This window comes from Mastigoproctus giganteus, chromosome 13 (assembly GCF_048544385.1).
Source record: "Mastigoproctus giganteus isolate SK-2022 chromosome 13, ASM4854438v1, whole genome shotgun sequence".
In the NCBI taxonomy this organism is placed as follows: domain Eukaryota; kingdom Metazoa; phylum Arthropoda; class Arachnida; order Uropygi; family Thelyphonidae; genus Mastigoproctus; species Mastigoproctus giganteus.
The window spans coordinates 155582038-155599071 of NC_143587.1; the positions used below are offsets into that span (position 1 = coordinate 155582038).

The 17034-nt window shown below is 38.4% G+C and overlaps 1 protein-coding gene across 1 annotated transcript in view; it reads right to left on the reverse strand.

The window, feature by feature from the left end:
* Positions 1 to 17034, reverse strand: part of pkaap (A-kinase anchoring protein pkaap) — a 392730-nt gene that overhangs the window by 227436 nt on the left and 148260 nt on the right. Inside the window, exon 5 of the mRNA XM_090388075.1 lies at positions 3638 to 3722. Coding sequence (XP_090244201.1) covers positions 3638 to 3722 — 85 coding nt within the window. The remainder of the gene's footprint in view (positions 1 to 3637; positions 3723 to 17034) is intronic.

The following is a 17034-nucleotide window of genomic DNA, read 5'->3' on the forward strand; positions in this document are numbered from 1 at the left end:
TTAAAAAAATGAATTAGATAGTATGAACCAGAGCTGCAATGCTCAATATTCTACGTTGATATCAATATTTGTAAAATAATAAGAGACATTTACCTCAATATAGTATGTAGAACACTTCCGTATGATATTCTCCAGAAATTAAAACGGAAAAATAGAAAAACTTACATTACAGTAACAAATAATTAAAAATCAATTAAATACGTTTAAAAATAAGAAAATTGATTAAAAAAGTATTTAACGAAAAAAATTGCAAAACGATTTTCCTTCCTGAAGCTGACAACGCTTTTCAACCGTATGTCGTGATCACAGGAATGAAAATTACCGAATAGGGATGAGTATGAAACTTAAATAGGGATTATTTGTCTTCGCGTATGTGCGTAAAAGCCCACGAATCGGAGATGAGATATAGTTGCCGAACATTAACAAAATTTTTGTGTAATTTAATTTCTACGGTTTCTGCAATTAATATTCACGTATAATTACGTTGGGCACTAAGTATTTTGGCCTCATTAAATAAAAAAGTATGTTTTTCTTTAACTGCGTGAAAGGCTAATTCTGACGCTGCTGAACGAGAAGCACAAACTGAGGCCGCATGTTGATTAACACGAATATTCAAAGGAAAATGCATCAAACCCTGATAAGACGAGTCGCAATCACCGCAAGAAATGTATACCAAGTCATTAATTTGTGTTGTGAATGAGGAAAGGACCGAGCGATTGTTCAGTATTAGTGTGCAATTGGCCTTGCCGCAATTTTAAATTCAGTATCTTTAAGAAATCTGTTAAGCTGTTCTCCCATTGTTCAACATATGGGACAGAAAAAAAGCATTTTTTGATATTACTGTTGTTGGTTGGTTGTAGTATTTTGTATCCTATCCTTAGCTTGTACCCTAATTCGGTTGCCAAATTAATTACCTGGTATACATTTCTTGAAGTGATTGCGACTCGTCTTATCAGGGTTCGATGCGTTTTCTTTGAATATTCCTGTTAATCAACATGCGGCCTCAGTTCGTGCTTCTTGTTCAGCAGCATCAGAATTAGCCTTTCACGCAGTTAAAGAAAAACATACTTTTTTATTTAACGAGGCCAAAATACTTAGTGTCCAATGTAATTATACGCGACTATTAATTCCAGAAACTGTAGAAAATAAATTACACGAAAATTCTGTTAATGTTCGGCAGCCTTATCTCATCTCCAATTCATGGGCTTTTACCCGCATGAGCAAAGACAAATAATCCATATTTAAGTTTCATACTCACCCCTATTCGGTAATTTTCATTCCTGTGATCACGACATACGATCGAAAAGTGTTGTCAGCTTCTGGAAGGAAAACCGTTTTGCAATTTTTTTCGTTAAATTCTTTTAATTAATTTTCTTATTTTTAATTGCGTCAAATTGATTTTTAATTGTGTTAAATTGATTTTTAATTATTTTTTAAACTATTTGTTACTCTAATGTAAGTTTTTCGATTTTTCCGGTTGTTGTTTTGTTTAGATTTTTCTGGTGCAAAGGCTACTTATGCCATATTGCACCTATCATAGTATTTAATACTAGTTTTATTGGTTTCTATGGAAGCAGTTAGAAACAGTTATATAAATCTATTTGTTTCAAAAAGAAGAAATATTCTGCAAGGTTTGAATTTTTGTCTATGATATGGCTAAGTGATAATTCCTGTAAGTTTGAGAGAGAGGTGAATGAAATTAGACGGGAATTGTTATACAAGGTGCATTTCAGGAGTATGTGTTTTATTGTAAGTGGCCCGTGGCAATGTGAACACTGTGGAGGGTCATTACCTGTTAACACGAATAGATGGGTCAAACGAGTGTGGTCTATTTGGGCTCTGGCCAAGACTACCTCTTCTTGTCTGTTTCTGCAGAAACTGGAGGCCCACAATTGCGGTATAGGTTTAATTTCAAGGAGTTTGTTATGTATATGCGATTGCAATGAAGTGAGGTTTAATTTCTGGAGTATCATACGGAAGTGTTCTACATACTATATTGAGGTAAACTTCTCTTATTATTTTACAAATATTGATATCAACGTAGAACGTATTGAGCATTACAGCTCTGGTTCATACTATCTAACATACATTTCAATAAATAGTAAATACAAATAACTGAACTTATTTACATCTGCAAACATTTATAATGACTATCTTGTCCTTCCATCTGTTTTTGTGTGCAGCAGGATTTCAACTGCAGAGATAATGCAATCGTCTTAATTCTCACAGCAGAACAAACTTATCTTTGTAACAAGCTGCCCTGGTACTGCACTACTTTTAGCATATAGCTTTAGCTATATTAAAACTTTGAAAACTGATTTCACATCAAATAACTTCTTTACAACTAAAATTTATCACTAGAGATCACTTAATTCTGAAATGGCCTGTCATAGTCTTTTACACAAATTAATCTTTCAGACATGCTGTCTGTTTGAATTACTGCAATAATAGGGCAACCCATTGTATTATCTCTGTGATTAAACTCTTGCTAGCTGCAAAAAGTTTAAAAGGGCAGCTGGTCTTGTAAGTATTTTATGAAGGAAAAAATTATTCTCTCACTTTTTTTTTTGATAAAATGTGACAGATTTGAAAGAAGTCTAGATTGTAAAGTATCAGATTTTACAGAGCTTACTATAAACTGAAAGTAAAAAAATACTTGAGGATACTAAAATTGTCATTGATATCACTATGAGAGATATTTTAATTTTTAAATTAAAGTGCTAGTAGACTCATTCCACGGTCAAAATTGTATTCTGATAAATACAACATACAGAACTGAACACTATGACAAGTTTTTCGAAAAAACAATTAAGTTAACAAATTAAGATATAGAGAGAAAACCTACACTGCTATGTACTGAATATTTAATTTTAATAATTTTCTTCATGTATAAAGTTATAGAATTCTTATAGTACAGTGATAATAGACTAAATATAAAAATAGCGAAATGCTTAAAGTGCGGTACTCACCTTGAATATAATATAATCTGCAATAGTTTTATTGCAGATTATATTATATTCACGGACAGAGTAGTGCACTTCTGCTTCCTTGCGCTTATTTTAAAATTCCGTTAAATTAAATCTCATTCCACCTTAATGCATTAACTTAGCCATTCCACCTTATATTTAGCCATCAGTCTTTTCATAAAACTATCATGTATAAAGTTATAGAATTCTTATAGTACCATGATAATAGACTAAATATAAAAATAGTGAAATGCTTAAAGTGCGGTACTCACCTTGAATATAATATAATCTGCAATAGTTTTATTGCAGATTATATTATATTCACGGACAGAGTAGTGCACTTCTGTTTCCTTGCGCTTATTTTAAAATTCCGTTAAATTAAATCTCATTCCACCTTAATGCATTAACTTAGCCATTCCACCTTATATTTAGCCATCAGTCTTTTCATAAAACTATTGCGGATTATATTCAAGGTGAGTACCGCACTTTAGGCATTTCGCTATTTTTATAATTTTCTTCATTTAAGGCTCAAATGTAATTAAAAAAATGCACATAAGAGTATCAACCCACTAACTCATGCAATTTCTTTCTTTCCTTTTTTATTTTTCTTTTTTTAACCACCAGTATTTAAACTAATTCAATAGCACAAAACACAAACTATCAATACTCACTCAGCATCCATCCTTTCCACTACAAATTTCTGAGCTGGAACAAAGCTATCAGGATCTACTCTTCCATCTTCTTGGCAAATTTTTGCTAAAAATTCAGATTTATTCAAACATTTATAAAGTTAACCAATCTCAAAAATTTACTTAATTTATGGTTTTAACTGATATGCATAAAACCCACAACATAAACGGGGTTTTATGTTATTTGGAAAAATAAACATAAATGTCATTTCCCCTTCCTATAAAAAAAGTATTTTAAATATATATTTTATCATTTTTAATAAAATAGTTCATATTCCTGAGAGTTTAAGAAAAAAAAAACTATAAAAATTTAAGAAAACAAGGGCACTTTTTGATTAAAATAGCTGCAACATTAAGTAATTCAATATAACTGCAGGGTGGTTGGTTGGTTGGTTGGGTTACTTTACTACAGAATCCTGATCTGATCTACTGCATAGTTGCAGTAGATCAGAATTCTGTAGTAAAGACAAAACTACTGTAATTATAACATAGTTGCAGCAGCCATAAATTTGTTTTTTACGAGTAAAAGAATCAACAGTATTCACTTTGTGTTTTACTGTATTCCCATACATTTTTCATAAATGTTGCGTCTTTATTGTAAATATGGGACAAATGATATCTTAACTCCTAAGTGCATTTCAGAAGAGATTCTAAGCCTTGTTCTCTCTTTTGGCAATACTGCATTTACTGTTCTACCACATAGTGCCATGTTAATAATAATTTCCAGATGACTGAGGTAGTGTAGCTTTGGCTACCATTAATATTTAGTTTATGATATGAACTATAGCAATGTCTATGGAGTGAGTAGTGATTACTCTTATTGCAAGAGTTTTATATTTTGTCCAGTTAGCATTATGGAATCTCTATCCCCCCCCCCCCCACAAGGTTCTGTTCTAAATACGAGGGGCATTCAAAAAAATAAGTTAATGAGGGTATAAATGTAGCAACATGTAACAATCTGCACCCCCAATGACATAGAGTTTACTCTGAGAATATTTAGTTTCATAAGACAGCTGGTACAATATTTTATATGTTCAAGTAAGTTTAGTTTTTTTATCAAATATTATACCAAGAAATCGAGGGCTGAAATGTAATACAATGACAGTCTAACGGAAGGTCTGGATCAGGAAGTAATGTATGTTTAGGACAGAAGTGTACTTCAGTTGTTTTCGATTTAGAAATTCTGTAACCATTTTTTTTTTTGGCCCAAGAGACCATTCTATTAATGGTGCCTCGTAGTTGTCTTTCAATAAGTTGCATATTTTGAGAATGACATGAGATGGCAAGATTGTCAGCATGCATCAACTGTGCCAGGTATACACTTGGTTATAGAATTGATCCTGATGGTAAAAAGTGTGGCGCTCAGCACTGAGCCCTGGGGAACTCCCTCTTCTTGTATGTATGCTCCTGAAAGTGAAGAATAGAATCGGACTTGGAAGGATCTGTTAGCTAGGAGATTTCGGGAGATGACTCCAAAGACCAGATTTATTGTTGTTGTATGTTTTACGGTGCAACGGCAGCTAAAGGCCATTATGCACCAAACAATGGTAGGAGGTAACAAGCATTATTAAAAGTGAGATATGTGCATTATGTGAGATTTAAGCATTATATTCTGTCATAGCATTTTATCCTTTTTAGGAAAGTGAAAACTGCATCAATATCAGATCTGTCATCTAATATTTGTTGCAAAGTAGGTGTGATTTGGGCTGCATAGTTTGATAAGAAGGTGGTTTGCTGTACTCCGTTATAGAGAGGGAAGTTAACAATGATGTGCTGGACTGTAATTTGATTGGTTGGTTGGTTTTATTGGCGCATTAGCTACTAAGGCTATAATGCGCCAAGACCACATCATTTATAAAAAAATTTACACTTCAGTGACCTAATTAGTTAGGTCACTATGTCAAAAGGTATAACAAATATATAAAAGAAAAATGTAAATTTTATATACGAGCAAAAATATTTATTGATTTTAAAAAGCTAAAAACAGCAGACACTGTCATTGTCGGATAAAATCTGACTGAGTGTATACGGCTCAGTCAGATGATTAAAAGCGGTAAAATGGATATTACTAAAATCTGAACAATCAATTAAAATGTGTCTCATGGATAAAATTGTGCCACAGGACACACATAGGAGGGTCATCAGCCCTCAGCAAAACGAATGAGTCAAATGACTATGTCCTATGCGGGTCCAGGCAAGAACAACTTCCTCCTTACGATTCCTGCACAGACTACTTTTTAAATTTGAAAGTGTCTGCAATTCTGCCCAGACACGATAGGAGGGAGTATATGATGAGAGCCTTGTCGATCAATTCGGCCCTGGAAAGATTGTGCAAGGCTCAAGGGGTAGAATTTTTTTCAGCCTGGAATGTACTTGTTAACAGGAGAGATTGCTTCTACAGGGATGGGATACACTTAAATAGAAAGGGTGCAAGAATATTTGCTGATGCTATCGAGGCAGTGTTAGGTGGGTCGGAAAACTGCTAGCTTGGGGGGAGACAAAGACTAATGGATTAACAGTAGCCACTGGCAGAGGTGAAAGAGATTCTTGCACTGCTTCTATTGGAATGAGCAGAAGCCTGAAAAACAAGATGCAGGATATTTCAGAGACTGCTGGAAGTCATTGTGATACAAGTAAACACATGGGTTGTGTTAGGGTAGCTAAGACTAGAATTAGGTGCATGTATACTTGCGTGTACACCAATGCTAGGAGTTTAGTAAATAAATTTGATGAATTTGAGGTATTGCTCAAAACATCAAAGCAGATATTGTTGGGATATCAGAGACGTGGTGTCACACAGATATAAGGAATGCAGAACTGGAATTTGGGGAGTACAATGTGTATAGAAAGGATGGGGACAGGAGGGGAGGAGGGGTTATGCTATTAGTTAAAAAACACATAAAATCCAAGGAAGTGAAGCCAGTCGACATTGATGGACAGGGCAGTGTCGAGTCAGTTTGGTGTGACATAAGCATAGGTAAATCAAAATTGAGAGTAGGAGTGTGCTATAGGCCTAATGACTCTGATGAGTATAATAAGATACTGTACAGGGAAATAGAATGGGCCAGTAAATCAGAGAGTCTTATAATGGGGGATTTTAATTTCCCAGATATTGACTGGAATTTGTGGGTTGGTCACTCACACACTAGCAGGGCTTTTGTGGATTTATTGGATGATTGTTTTCTACACCAGCATGTTCGGGAGGCAACTAGAGGGAGAATACTTTTGATCTGATTATCAGTAGTGATTCTTCATGCATTAGGAATCTGCAGATAAAGGAACCACTGGGTGGCAGTGATCACAGTGTGCTGAAGTGGGATTTACTCAAGGAGGTAACTACCATCAGAGGCAAAGGGAAGGGTTTTTGCTTTCGTAAAGGCGACTATGATGGTCTGAGACAGTATTTAAATTCTATACAGTGGGACCAACTGATGATGTTACCAACAGCAAATTCCAAATGGGAAGCATTCAAGGAACTAATCTTGGAAGCTACCAGGCTTTACATACCAACCAAGAAATATTGTTCAAGGTTCAGGCCTAAATGGTTGTCAGATGAACTAATGAGACATATGGCAGAGAAGAATAATGCATGGGATACATACAAATTAATGGGTGACATGGAAGCCTATGATAGATATAAGTTGGTCTGTAACCAAGTCACAAAGGAGATTAGGCAGGCAAAGGCAGATTATGAGAAATCCTTGGCAAAGGACGCAAAGAAAAACAGAAAAGAGTTCTTTACCAATTTAAACTCAAGAAGGAAAGGGATGAATCAGATTGGTCCACTGGATGTTGATGGTTCAACAGTTGAGGATCCTGCTCAGGTGGCTAACAATCTAAACGAGTATTTTGCATCTACATTCACACATGAGGAGTTATTCAGGAAGGGGAATGTCGTAGGTGAATTTGTTGTTGTTGTGCTTGGATTTTTCTGGTGCAAAGACTACTTAGGCCATATTGCACCTATCATAGTAGTTAGTACTAATTTTATTGGTTTCTATGGGAGCAGTTAGAAACGATTATATAAACCTATTCGTTTCAGAAAGAGAAAGAATTCTGTAATGTTTGAGTTTTCGCCTATGATATGGCTAAGTGACAATTCCTGTAAGTTTGAGAGAGAAGTGAATGAAATTAGACGGTAGTTGTTATACAAGATGCATTCCAGGAGTATGTGTTTTATTGTTAGTGGCTTGTGGCAATGTGAACACTGTGGAGGGTCATTACCTGATAACAGAAATAGATGGGTCAAATGGGTGTGGCCTATTCGGGCTCTGGCCACGACTACCTCTTCTTGTCTGTCTGTACGAAAATTGGAGGCCCATAATTGTGGTATAGGTTTAATTTCAAGGAGTTTGTTGTGAATGTGCGTTTGCCACTGTAGTTTCCATCGTTCTTTACATATATTTCGTATATGTACTTTGTAATCCCTGAACGGGACCAGAAAATTCATTGGGGATGTGCTGGATGGATGCTTGGCAGCATCATCTGCAATTTCGTTTCCCGGTATTCCAGTATGGCCTGGGATCCAGCAGAAGACAACATTTTGCCGATGATCTCGGAGACGAATCAATTCTGATCTGATTAGCTGTAGTAGCGGATGAGTAGATGGGGAAATCTTTTGCATTGCTAATAGGGCACTTTGCGAGTCTGTGTAGATTATACTCTTTTTGATTGAGAGATAGGAAATGTTTTCCAGAGCAAGTTTTATGGCATATAATTCAGTGGTGTAACTGCTGCATTCTGTCGGAAGTGACACGGAAGTGATAGTATCATGGAATACCACTGCTGCACCTGATCCATTCTCAGACTTTGAGCCGTCAGTATATATTTTCGCAAAGTCAGGATAACTTTGTAAATGTGCAGTGTGGAGCTGCTGGATGTTAATACCCGTTAAAGAGTGTTTCCCCCATTGGTGGAAATAATAGTCACAACACGGCATGATGACAGACCATGGAGGAACGTGATCTGTAGGTTCTTGGTGGACTTTATTGATTTGTATATTCCAGTTTTCTGCTAGTTCCATTAATCTAATACCTGCAGGCCTAGTTGCTTGTGGTTTGTTTTTATAAAACATCGTGAGTGGCGGATCATTAAATATTGACCAATTAGGATGGGTCGACTGACTTTGGATCTTGGTTGCGTAGTTCAATAATAACATCTTTCTTCTGATGTTTAGAGGAGCTTCGTAGGCTTCTACATAGAGACTTTGCACTGGAGATGTTCTGAACGCACCTAGAGCTATTCTTAGAGCTGAATGTTGAATAGGGTTGAGACGAGATAAAACACTTTCCCTAGCAGAATCAAAGACAGGTGCGCCATACTCCAGACGAGATCTAATTATGGATCTATATAAGTGAAGCAGGGTGTAGCGATCTGCTCCCCACGTTGTTGCTGATAAGGCACTGAGTATGTTCATTTTCTTTTGGCAAGCTGTCCGGAGATGTTCAATGTGTTTTTGGTAATTTAACTTACTGTCAAAAATTAAGCCGAGCAGACGAATACTATTTGCTATTGGAATAAGATCGTTATCTAATTGGAGTTCAGGATCAGGATGCATTTTACGTATGGTACAGAAATGAATGGCAGTAGATTTCTGGCTGGATAGTCTGTAACCGTTTTGTGTCTTCCAAATCTGGATCTGATTTATTGATATCTGCAATTGTCTCTCAATGTAGTTCATGTTTTGAGAGTGACAGGAGATTGTGAGATCATCTGCATAAAGATATGAGTCCACTGTTTTCGGAATAAGTTCAGTTAAGTGGTTAATTCTAATTGCGAATAGAGTGGCGCTCAGAACGGACCCTTGAGGGACTCCTTCTTCCTGAACAAAGTTTTTAGAGAGAATTCCTTGGTAACGAACTTGAAAGGATCTTTGTTCTAAGAAATTTTGGATGAAATATGGCAAATTTCCTCTCAGGCCAAGAGAATGTAGATCTTTTAAAATGCCAAAACGCCATGTGGTGTCAAAAGCTTTCTCAACATCCAGACAGACCATAACGAGATGCTCCTTTTTGATGAATGCATTTCTGATGTTTGCTTCCACTTTAATCATAAGGTCCAATGATGATCGATTTTTTCTGAAACCAAATTGATTGTTATTGATTAAGTTTTGGGACTCAAGATACCAAGTCAGACGGTGGTGAATCATTTTTTCGAGGGTTTTGCTCAGACAGCTGGTAAGTGAAATTGGTCTGTAGTTTTGAGGAACAGAATAGTCTTTACCAGGTTTTGGGATAGCCAGAACGTAGGAATGACGCCAGGAGCTTGGGTATGTATGTTCAGTGAATATTCGATTGAGGAAGAACAGCAGTGATGACTGTGACTTTGTATTTAAATTTTTGAGCATTATATAAAATATCCCATCAGGGCCAGCAGCGCTGTTCCTTGTGTTGGTAAGAGCATGCTGAAGTTCAACCATGGTAAATGGTTGATTATATTTTAGTGCACATCTGTCAGTGAAATTCAGTTTGGATTTTTCAGTTACACCTTTAATTTTTTGAAACGATTGGTCATAGGAAGTTGAGGAGGACAACTTGAAAAATACAGATCCTAGTGCATTTGCGATTTCTGCAGGAGTAGAGAGTTCCTGTCCATTCCAGTTAATTAGTGGAGTAGATGTTGGAGGAATTTTGCCATTTAACAATTTTATCTTATTCCAGATCAGTCTGATGTCTGTATTTTTATTAACTGAGGAAGCGAATTTAATCCAAGATTCTTTTTTTGCTTTCCGTCTGATATAACGGGCTCTTGCTCTAAGTCGCTTATAATTAATAAGATTGGAAGTGGTTGGATGTTTGTGGAATTGATTCCAAGCTTTGTTTTTCTCTTTTTTTGCATTGTTGCACTCTTCGTTCCACCAATAATTTGATTTTCGCCTTTTCCTGACGTGGTATTGTGGAATTGCAGCGGTTGCAGCTGTTAGAATTTGGTTTGTTATATGTTCAGTAACATGGTTGATAGAAGAGCACTGTATGATATGGTTGTCGAACGAGACAAGCGTGCTATATTTTATCCAGTCAGCCTCTGGAAATTTCCATTTTACTGGATTGTCTGTTGGTAATGAACAGGAAGTTTGAACTTTGCATATTATTGGGAAATGATCGCTGTTGTGGGGGTCGTTAAGAGTTACCCACTGGATACTTGGATAGAGCATTGGAGAGCAAATGGATAGGTCTATTGCAGAGGTTGATCCGGTAGGAAAATGAACATAGGTGGGAGAGCCAGTATTTAACAACGTTAGATCCTGTCTATCTATTAACGTTTCAACAAGTTTTCCACGTCTGTCTAAGCTGGAAGAACCCCATAAGGGATGGTGAGCATTAAAGTCACCTAGTAGACAGAAGGGAACTGGTAGCTGCAACACGAGACCTTCGATTTCCTGAATAGAATATGGATGGTTAGGTGGAAGATAAATTGAGACCAATGTAACTGTGATTCCAATTACTGCGCGTGCGGCAACAGCTTCTAAAGAGGTTTTCAATGGAATGGATCTGGAAGGAACTCTTGAGTCCAACAGGATGGCTACTCCTCCATGAGCACTATTAGTGTCAGATCTATCTTGTCTGTAGATAGTGTAATTTTTGACTGTAGTGGAAACTTGGGGTGTCAAGTTGGTTTCCTGTAGGCACATAGCTACAGGATTGAAGCAGTGAATTAGTTCATTGATATCATCGATGTTGCTGCGAAAACCTCTACAATTCCACTGAATTATTTTTTCCATTATTTGGTTTTGTTCGTGGAAGATGTATCTGACTGCTTTTTATAAGCTGATTGTTTATGACGGTCTGGTTTTGGTTTTTCTTTTCGGGGAAGAGTGGGACGTCCCGATTCATTGCTATCATCCATATCATCTTCTGCGTGTATTTCAAGCAGTTCTTCTTGACCGATAGAATCATCTGTATCCATGCTTGTTAGACCTGATACTTTCGTCTCAGCAGAATAAGATCTTTGCAAATTTTCTGCTGCCTGACGATGCGGAAGTCTCTGGGTTGGAATTGTGAGTGGTGTGTTATTGCTTTGGTCTATTGAATTTGGTTTAGATGGATGCTGGATCAAGAGTACTGATCGTGCCCAGTCTGATATTGATATTTTTGGAGAGATGGATACTTCCGTCTGACATGCCACTGATTCTTGTCTGAGAGTCGTAGAAGCATAAGTGCGTTTTGGCATACTTAAATTGATCTGTTTTTTCGCTTCTTGGTAAGAGACTTTATTTTCAATTTTATATTTTTGTATTTTTTTTTCCTATCTTCCATAGTTCACAGTCTTTGGAGTATGCTGGATGTTTGCCACTACAATTAGGACACTGTGGTGTTGGAGCTTTGCATTCTGCTTGCGTGTGGGTCTTGCAGCTGCAGATTGGACATATAGCATCTCCACGGCATGCTGTCTGAGAATGGCCGAACTTTTGACATTTAAAGCATCTGAGCGGATTTGGGATATATGGCCTAATGCGGCAATTCAAGTAACCTGCTTTGACAGAACCCGGTAGATTTGGAGTACTGAAAGTCAAGATTATGTTTCGCGTGGGAGTTAAGTTGCCGTCTTTTCTGATCATGATACGTTTTGCATGAGACACATTTTGATCTTTTAGCTCCTGGACAATTTCTTCCTCAGAAACATATAATAGATCCCATTCGGAAATCACTCCTTTGGAAGAATTTAGTGTGTTGTGTGGTGTAACCTGAATTGGTATTCCGCTTAAAGAAGTAAGTTGCAGTAGTAATTCAGAATGTCTTGAGTACGATGTCTCTACTAGTAGATCTCCTGATTGGAGACGTTTAACCATTTTTGGTGAACCTGCAGCGTTTTCTAGGCATCTCTGGATGATGAAAGGTGAGAGCTTGCTCACAGGTTGGGATGACAAAGAGTGTATTATGAGGAAAGCTGGAGATTCCTGTTTCCTAGTGTCCTTTTTTGTCTCTATGAAAGAGAGAAGTCATTGTCGTGTTCACGTTGAGAGCACTTCGGCTCTAAACGTGGAAATTCACTTATTTCCATCTTTGCTCCTTTTCGCCCCGAGGGTTGGTTTTTCCCCCAGGTTACCGGCCCCGCCACGTGGAGGCAGGAGCGGTGCCACCAGTGACCAAGCGGTTGTTTAAGTTAGTGGATTTGGTTAGTGATATATATAAAAAATAAGAAAAGAAAGGTGGATTGCCTTTCTGGGTTCTTACTTTTGACTTTTAAAGCACAGAACCACTTCAAGTAAATGAAATAACAGCCGCACTGGAAAATAAAGAAACAATATCACTTTGGAGATCACTCTATAATCACTGGAAGAAAATCGCTTGTCACTATCGCTTGGCACTCGGGGCCATCGTAGGTGATGTAAACATTGGCAGTGAGCTAGATTATTTTCTAATAACTGAGAGGAAAGTGGAGGAGAAATTGCTGAGGATAAACATAAAAAAGGCACCAGGGGTGGATGGGATCTATCCAGTTATATTAAAGGAGGCAGCAAAGGAAGTAAGCAAACCCCTAGCCATAATTATGAGAGCTTCTTTGGACTCAGGGGAGGTACCCATGGACTGGAGATGTGCAAATGTAAACCCAATTCACAAAGGAGGATCAAAGGCTGACAAGTAATTATAGACCTGTTAGTTTAACTTCGGTTCCAGGAAAATTAATGGAGGCACTGGTTAAAGAAGCACTGCAGGATCATCTGGACAAGAATTCAGTTATAGCTCAGACACAGCATGGTTTTGTTAAGGGCAGGTCTTGTCTGACCAATTTGATTGGATACTATGATGTAGTCACAAAAGAACTGGATGCAGGGAATAACTTTGATATTATATATTTGGATCTTAGAAAGGCATTTGATACTGTTGCGCATGGAAGACTGCTGCACAAATTGGAGAAGTGTGGCATTGGAGGCAAATTGCTGCTATGGATAAAGGGATGGTTGAGTGGCAGAAGACAGAGAGTGGTAATCAATGGACACTGCTCAACGTGGACTAATGTTATTAGTGGAGTTCCTCAGGGTTCAGTGTTGGGTCCATTGTTGTTTTCTGTATTTATAAATGATATTGATGATGGTGTATCAGGCTTAATGTCCAAGTTTGCAGACAATACCAAGGTTGGCAGGGTTGTTAAGGACACTACTGATACTATGCTGCTGCAACAGGATCTGGAAAGGTTGAGCAGATGGGCTGAGAGGTGGCAAATGAAGTTTAACATTGACAAATGTAAAGTACTACATATGGGAAACAGTAACCCCAGATCAATGTATCAACTCTGTGGTACTACGCTGACAGTGGTAGAGAATGAAAAGGACCTGGGGGTAATTGTGCAGGCAGATATGAAGTTCTCTGAGCAGTGCAGACGAGCTGCAAGAGTAGCTCATGGTGTCTTGTCAATGATATACAGGAATTTTTCTAGCAGGGATAAGGATGTGATTATTCCCTTGTATAAGGCATTGGTCAGGCCACACCTTGAGTACTGTATACAGGTCTGGAGGCCTCATTTCAAGAAGGATGTAGAGCTGCTCGAACGAGTACAGAGAAGGGCAACAAGATTAGTGAATGGAACAAAGGGTTGCTCTTACGAAGAAAGGCTAAAGTTTTGCAAATTACAGAGCCTGGAGACTAGGCATCGGCGAGGTGATCTGATAGAGGTGTATAAGGCCTTGAATGGCTTGAGCATGCTCAATGCCGATGGGATTCTTCCTCTTGCTCAGAATAATCACCTGAGAGGGCATAAATTCAAATTGAGGAAGGACGGATGTCGGATAGATGTGCGGAAATTTGCCTTTAGCCAGCGGGCAGTTGGTTTGTGGAATAGACTCCCATCGCTTGTTGTTGAAGTTGATAGCCTAAATAAATTCGAACGAACGGAGGGGTGAAATGGGAGTAGTGGTTGGTTTTTTTTTTTTTTTTTTTTCGCTGATGCTGAATAAGCTTGCGTTCTTGCATCATATGCCTCTACTAATGCTAATGCTAGACTGCCACGGTTCGATTACAGGCTTTATACGATATAATTTATTCGCAGTCTGTCTATTCCACGAATCCTGCCATTGCTAGTGTATCTTTTCGTGTATTATTTGCCTGTAGTCTGTAGAGGGAACTGACAGGCAGCGATTATTATTGGGAATTACTGATTTAGCTGCGGTGTCAGCCAAATCATTTCCCTTAATCCCAACGTGGCTAGGAAGCCAGCAGAAGTGGATATCATATTCACGTTCACGGAGGAAGTGAATCTTCTGCTGAATGCTAGACAGAACTGGATGATAATTACATCTCATGGTTATTAAAGCCTGTAAAACACTGAGAGAGTCAGAATATAAAATGAACCGTTGGTATTGGCATTTACTAATGTGATCCAAGGCTAACTATATAGCGTGCAGCTCTGCAGTAAATATGCTGCATTCAGAGAGAATCTGCTCCAATGTAGTGCTGTCTGTAAAGACAGCAGCAGATCCCACATATGATTCCGACTTCAAACCGTCTGTGTAAACTGGCGCGAAGTCAGAATGTTCAGCTCGGTGTGCTGAATAAAGCTGCAGGTAGACAGATGATGGACTGTCCGACTTTCCCCAATTTCTAAGGGACAAGTCACATGCCGGGACATGAGCAAGCCAGGGTGGAAGGGGTTGCTTTGGTGTTTGGGCAACCTTGTCTACCTTGATATTAAGTTCTTTGAGTAGCTCTTGGAGACGAATACCAAAAGGACGATTGGCAGTCTTACGAGTGTTGTACAAATTTTCCCATCGTGCCTCAAAAACGAATGGCCACGTAGGATGGTCTCGCAGGGATTTCAGCTTTAAGGCGTACTTTAGAGACAACTGCTTATGTCGAAGTGATAACGGGGTTCGTTTGCTTCGACGTATAAGCTCTGGACAGGAAATGTTCGAAATGCTCCATTAGCGATACGGAGAGCCTGATGATGGACAGAATCCAGCCAACGAAGTACACTGTCTCTGGCGGAATTGTATACCAGGGACCCTTAATCTAGTCTGGATCGTACAAGTGTATGGTAGATGCGTAGTAGGGTGCGTCAATCCGCACCCCAAGATGTTGAGGAAAGAGAGCGCAGAATATTCAGCCCTCTTGTGCACTTTGTGCGGAGTTGACGGTTGTGATCTAGAAAGGTCAGCTTTTTATCGAATACGAGTCCCAAGAATTTTGTGTCCGCCGCTACTGGAATAGCATTTTGTTCGAGCCTTAATTCAGGTTCACGATGAAGATTACGCTTACGACAAAAGTGTAATCTTACATTAGCTAGTGCCCAGAAATTAAGGCGATCAACATAGAGGGCACTGTTTACAGTTGGAGGAAGTTGTTCTGTGATGGAATTTACTTTTAGGGCAAAAAGCGTGACACTTAAAACTGATCCTTGTGGTACACCCTCCTCTGGGCTGAAGAAATGAGAGAGTTAGGATCCCACACGAACTTGGAAAGATCGATTCGCTAAAACGTTTTTAATAAAAATGGGGAAATGCCCTCTAAGACCAAGGCTATGAAAATCTTTTAAGATGCCAAATCTCCAAGTTGTGTCGTACGCTTTAACCATGTCAAAGAATACAGACACTAAATGTTCACGTTTTAGGAAAGCATCCCGGATGGATGTTTCCAGTCTAATAAGATGGTCTAAAGTGGACCGGTTCCTTCAGAAGCTGCACTGGATGTTGAAGAGAAGGTCATTTGATTCTAAACACCAGATTAAACGGAAATTAACCATTCTCTCCAGGATTTTGCACAGACAACTAGTCAGAGCAATAGGACGATAATTAGTAGTGACTTTTGGATCCTTTCCTGGCTTAGCAAAGGCAAGAACAATTGCCTAGTGCCAGGAATCTGGAAACTGCCCTTCAATAAAGATTCTGTTATACAAAAGGAGCAGATAATCCATAGATCCTGGTGAAAGACGCTTAATCATTTCATAATGGAGAAAGATGCTTGATCATTTCATAACTTGCTTTGGAAAGAGTGTGGGCTCTTTTCAGTTCCTGTATAATGAATGACCTTTGTAGGGATAAAGGCTCTCAGACTTAAAATTAAGAGCCCGTTTTTCAATTTTATGTTTCAGGACCAGGAACTCTGGGGAATACGAAGATGTTGCAGAGATGTTAGAGAATGTTTCCCCAAGAGAATTAGCTATTGCAGTTGGATCTGCATTGTGAACACCATTCGCAGCTGCTTGGACGATAAATTCTGAGATGTAAGTTACGGCATCATTGATAGGCTCCTGACTGACGGTACTGAGGTCAAAATTTACCTGATGTTGGAAGGCAGTCCAGTTAGCCTGATCAATCTTCCACCGTTGTAACCTGAAAGGAAGACACGGTCTCCCACTGTATAACGAGGTTATCACAGGGAAGTGATCACTTCCATATGGGTTCTCCTCCACTTCCCAAGTGGAGGAGAACCCATACGGGATCTGGT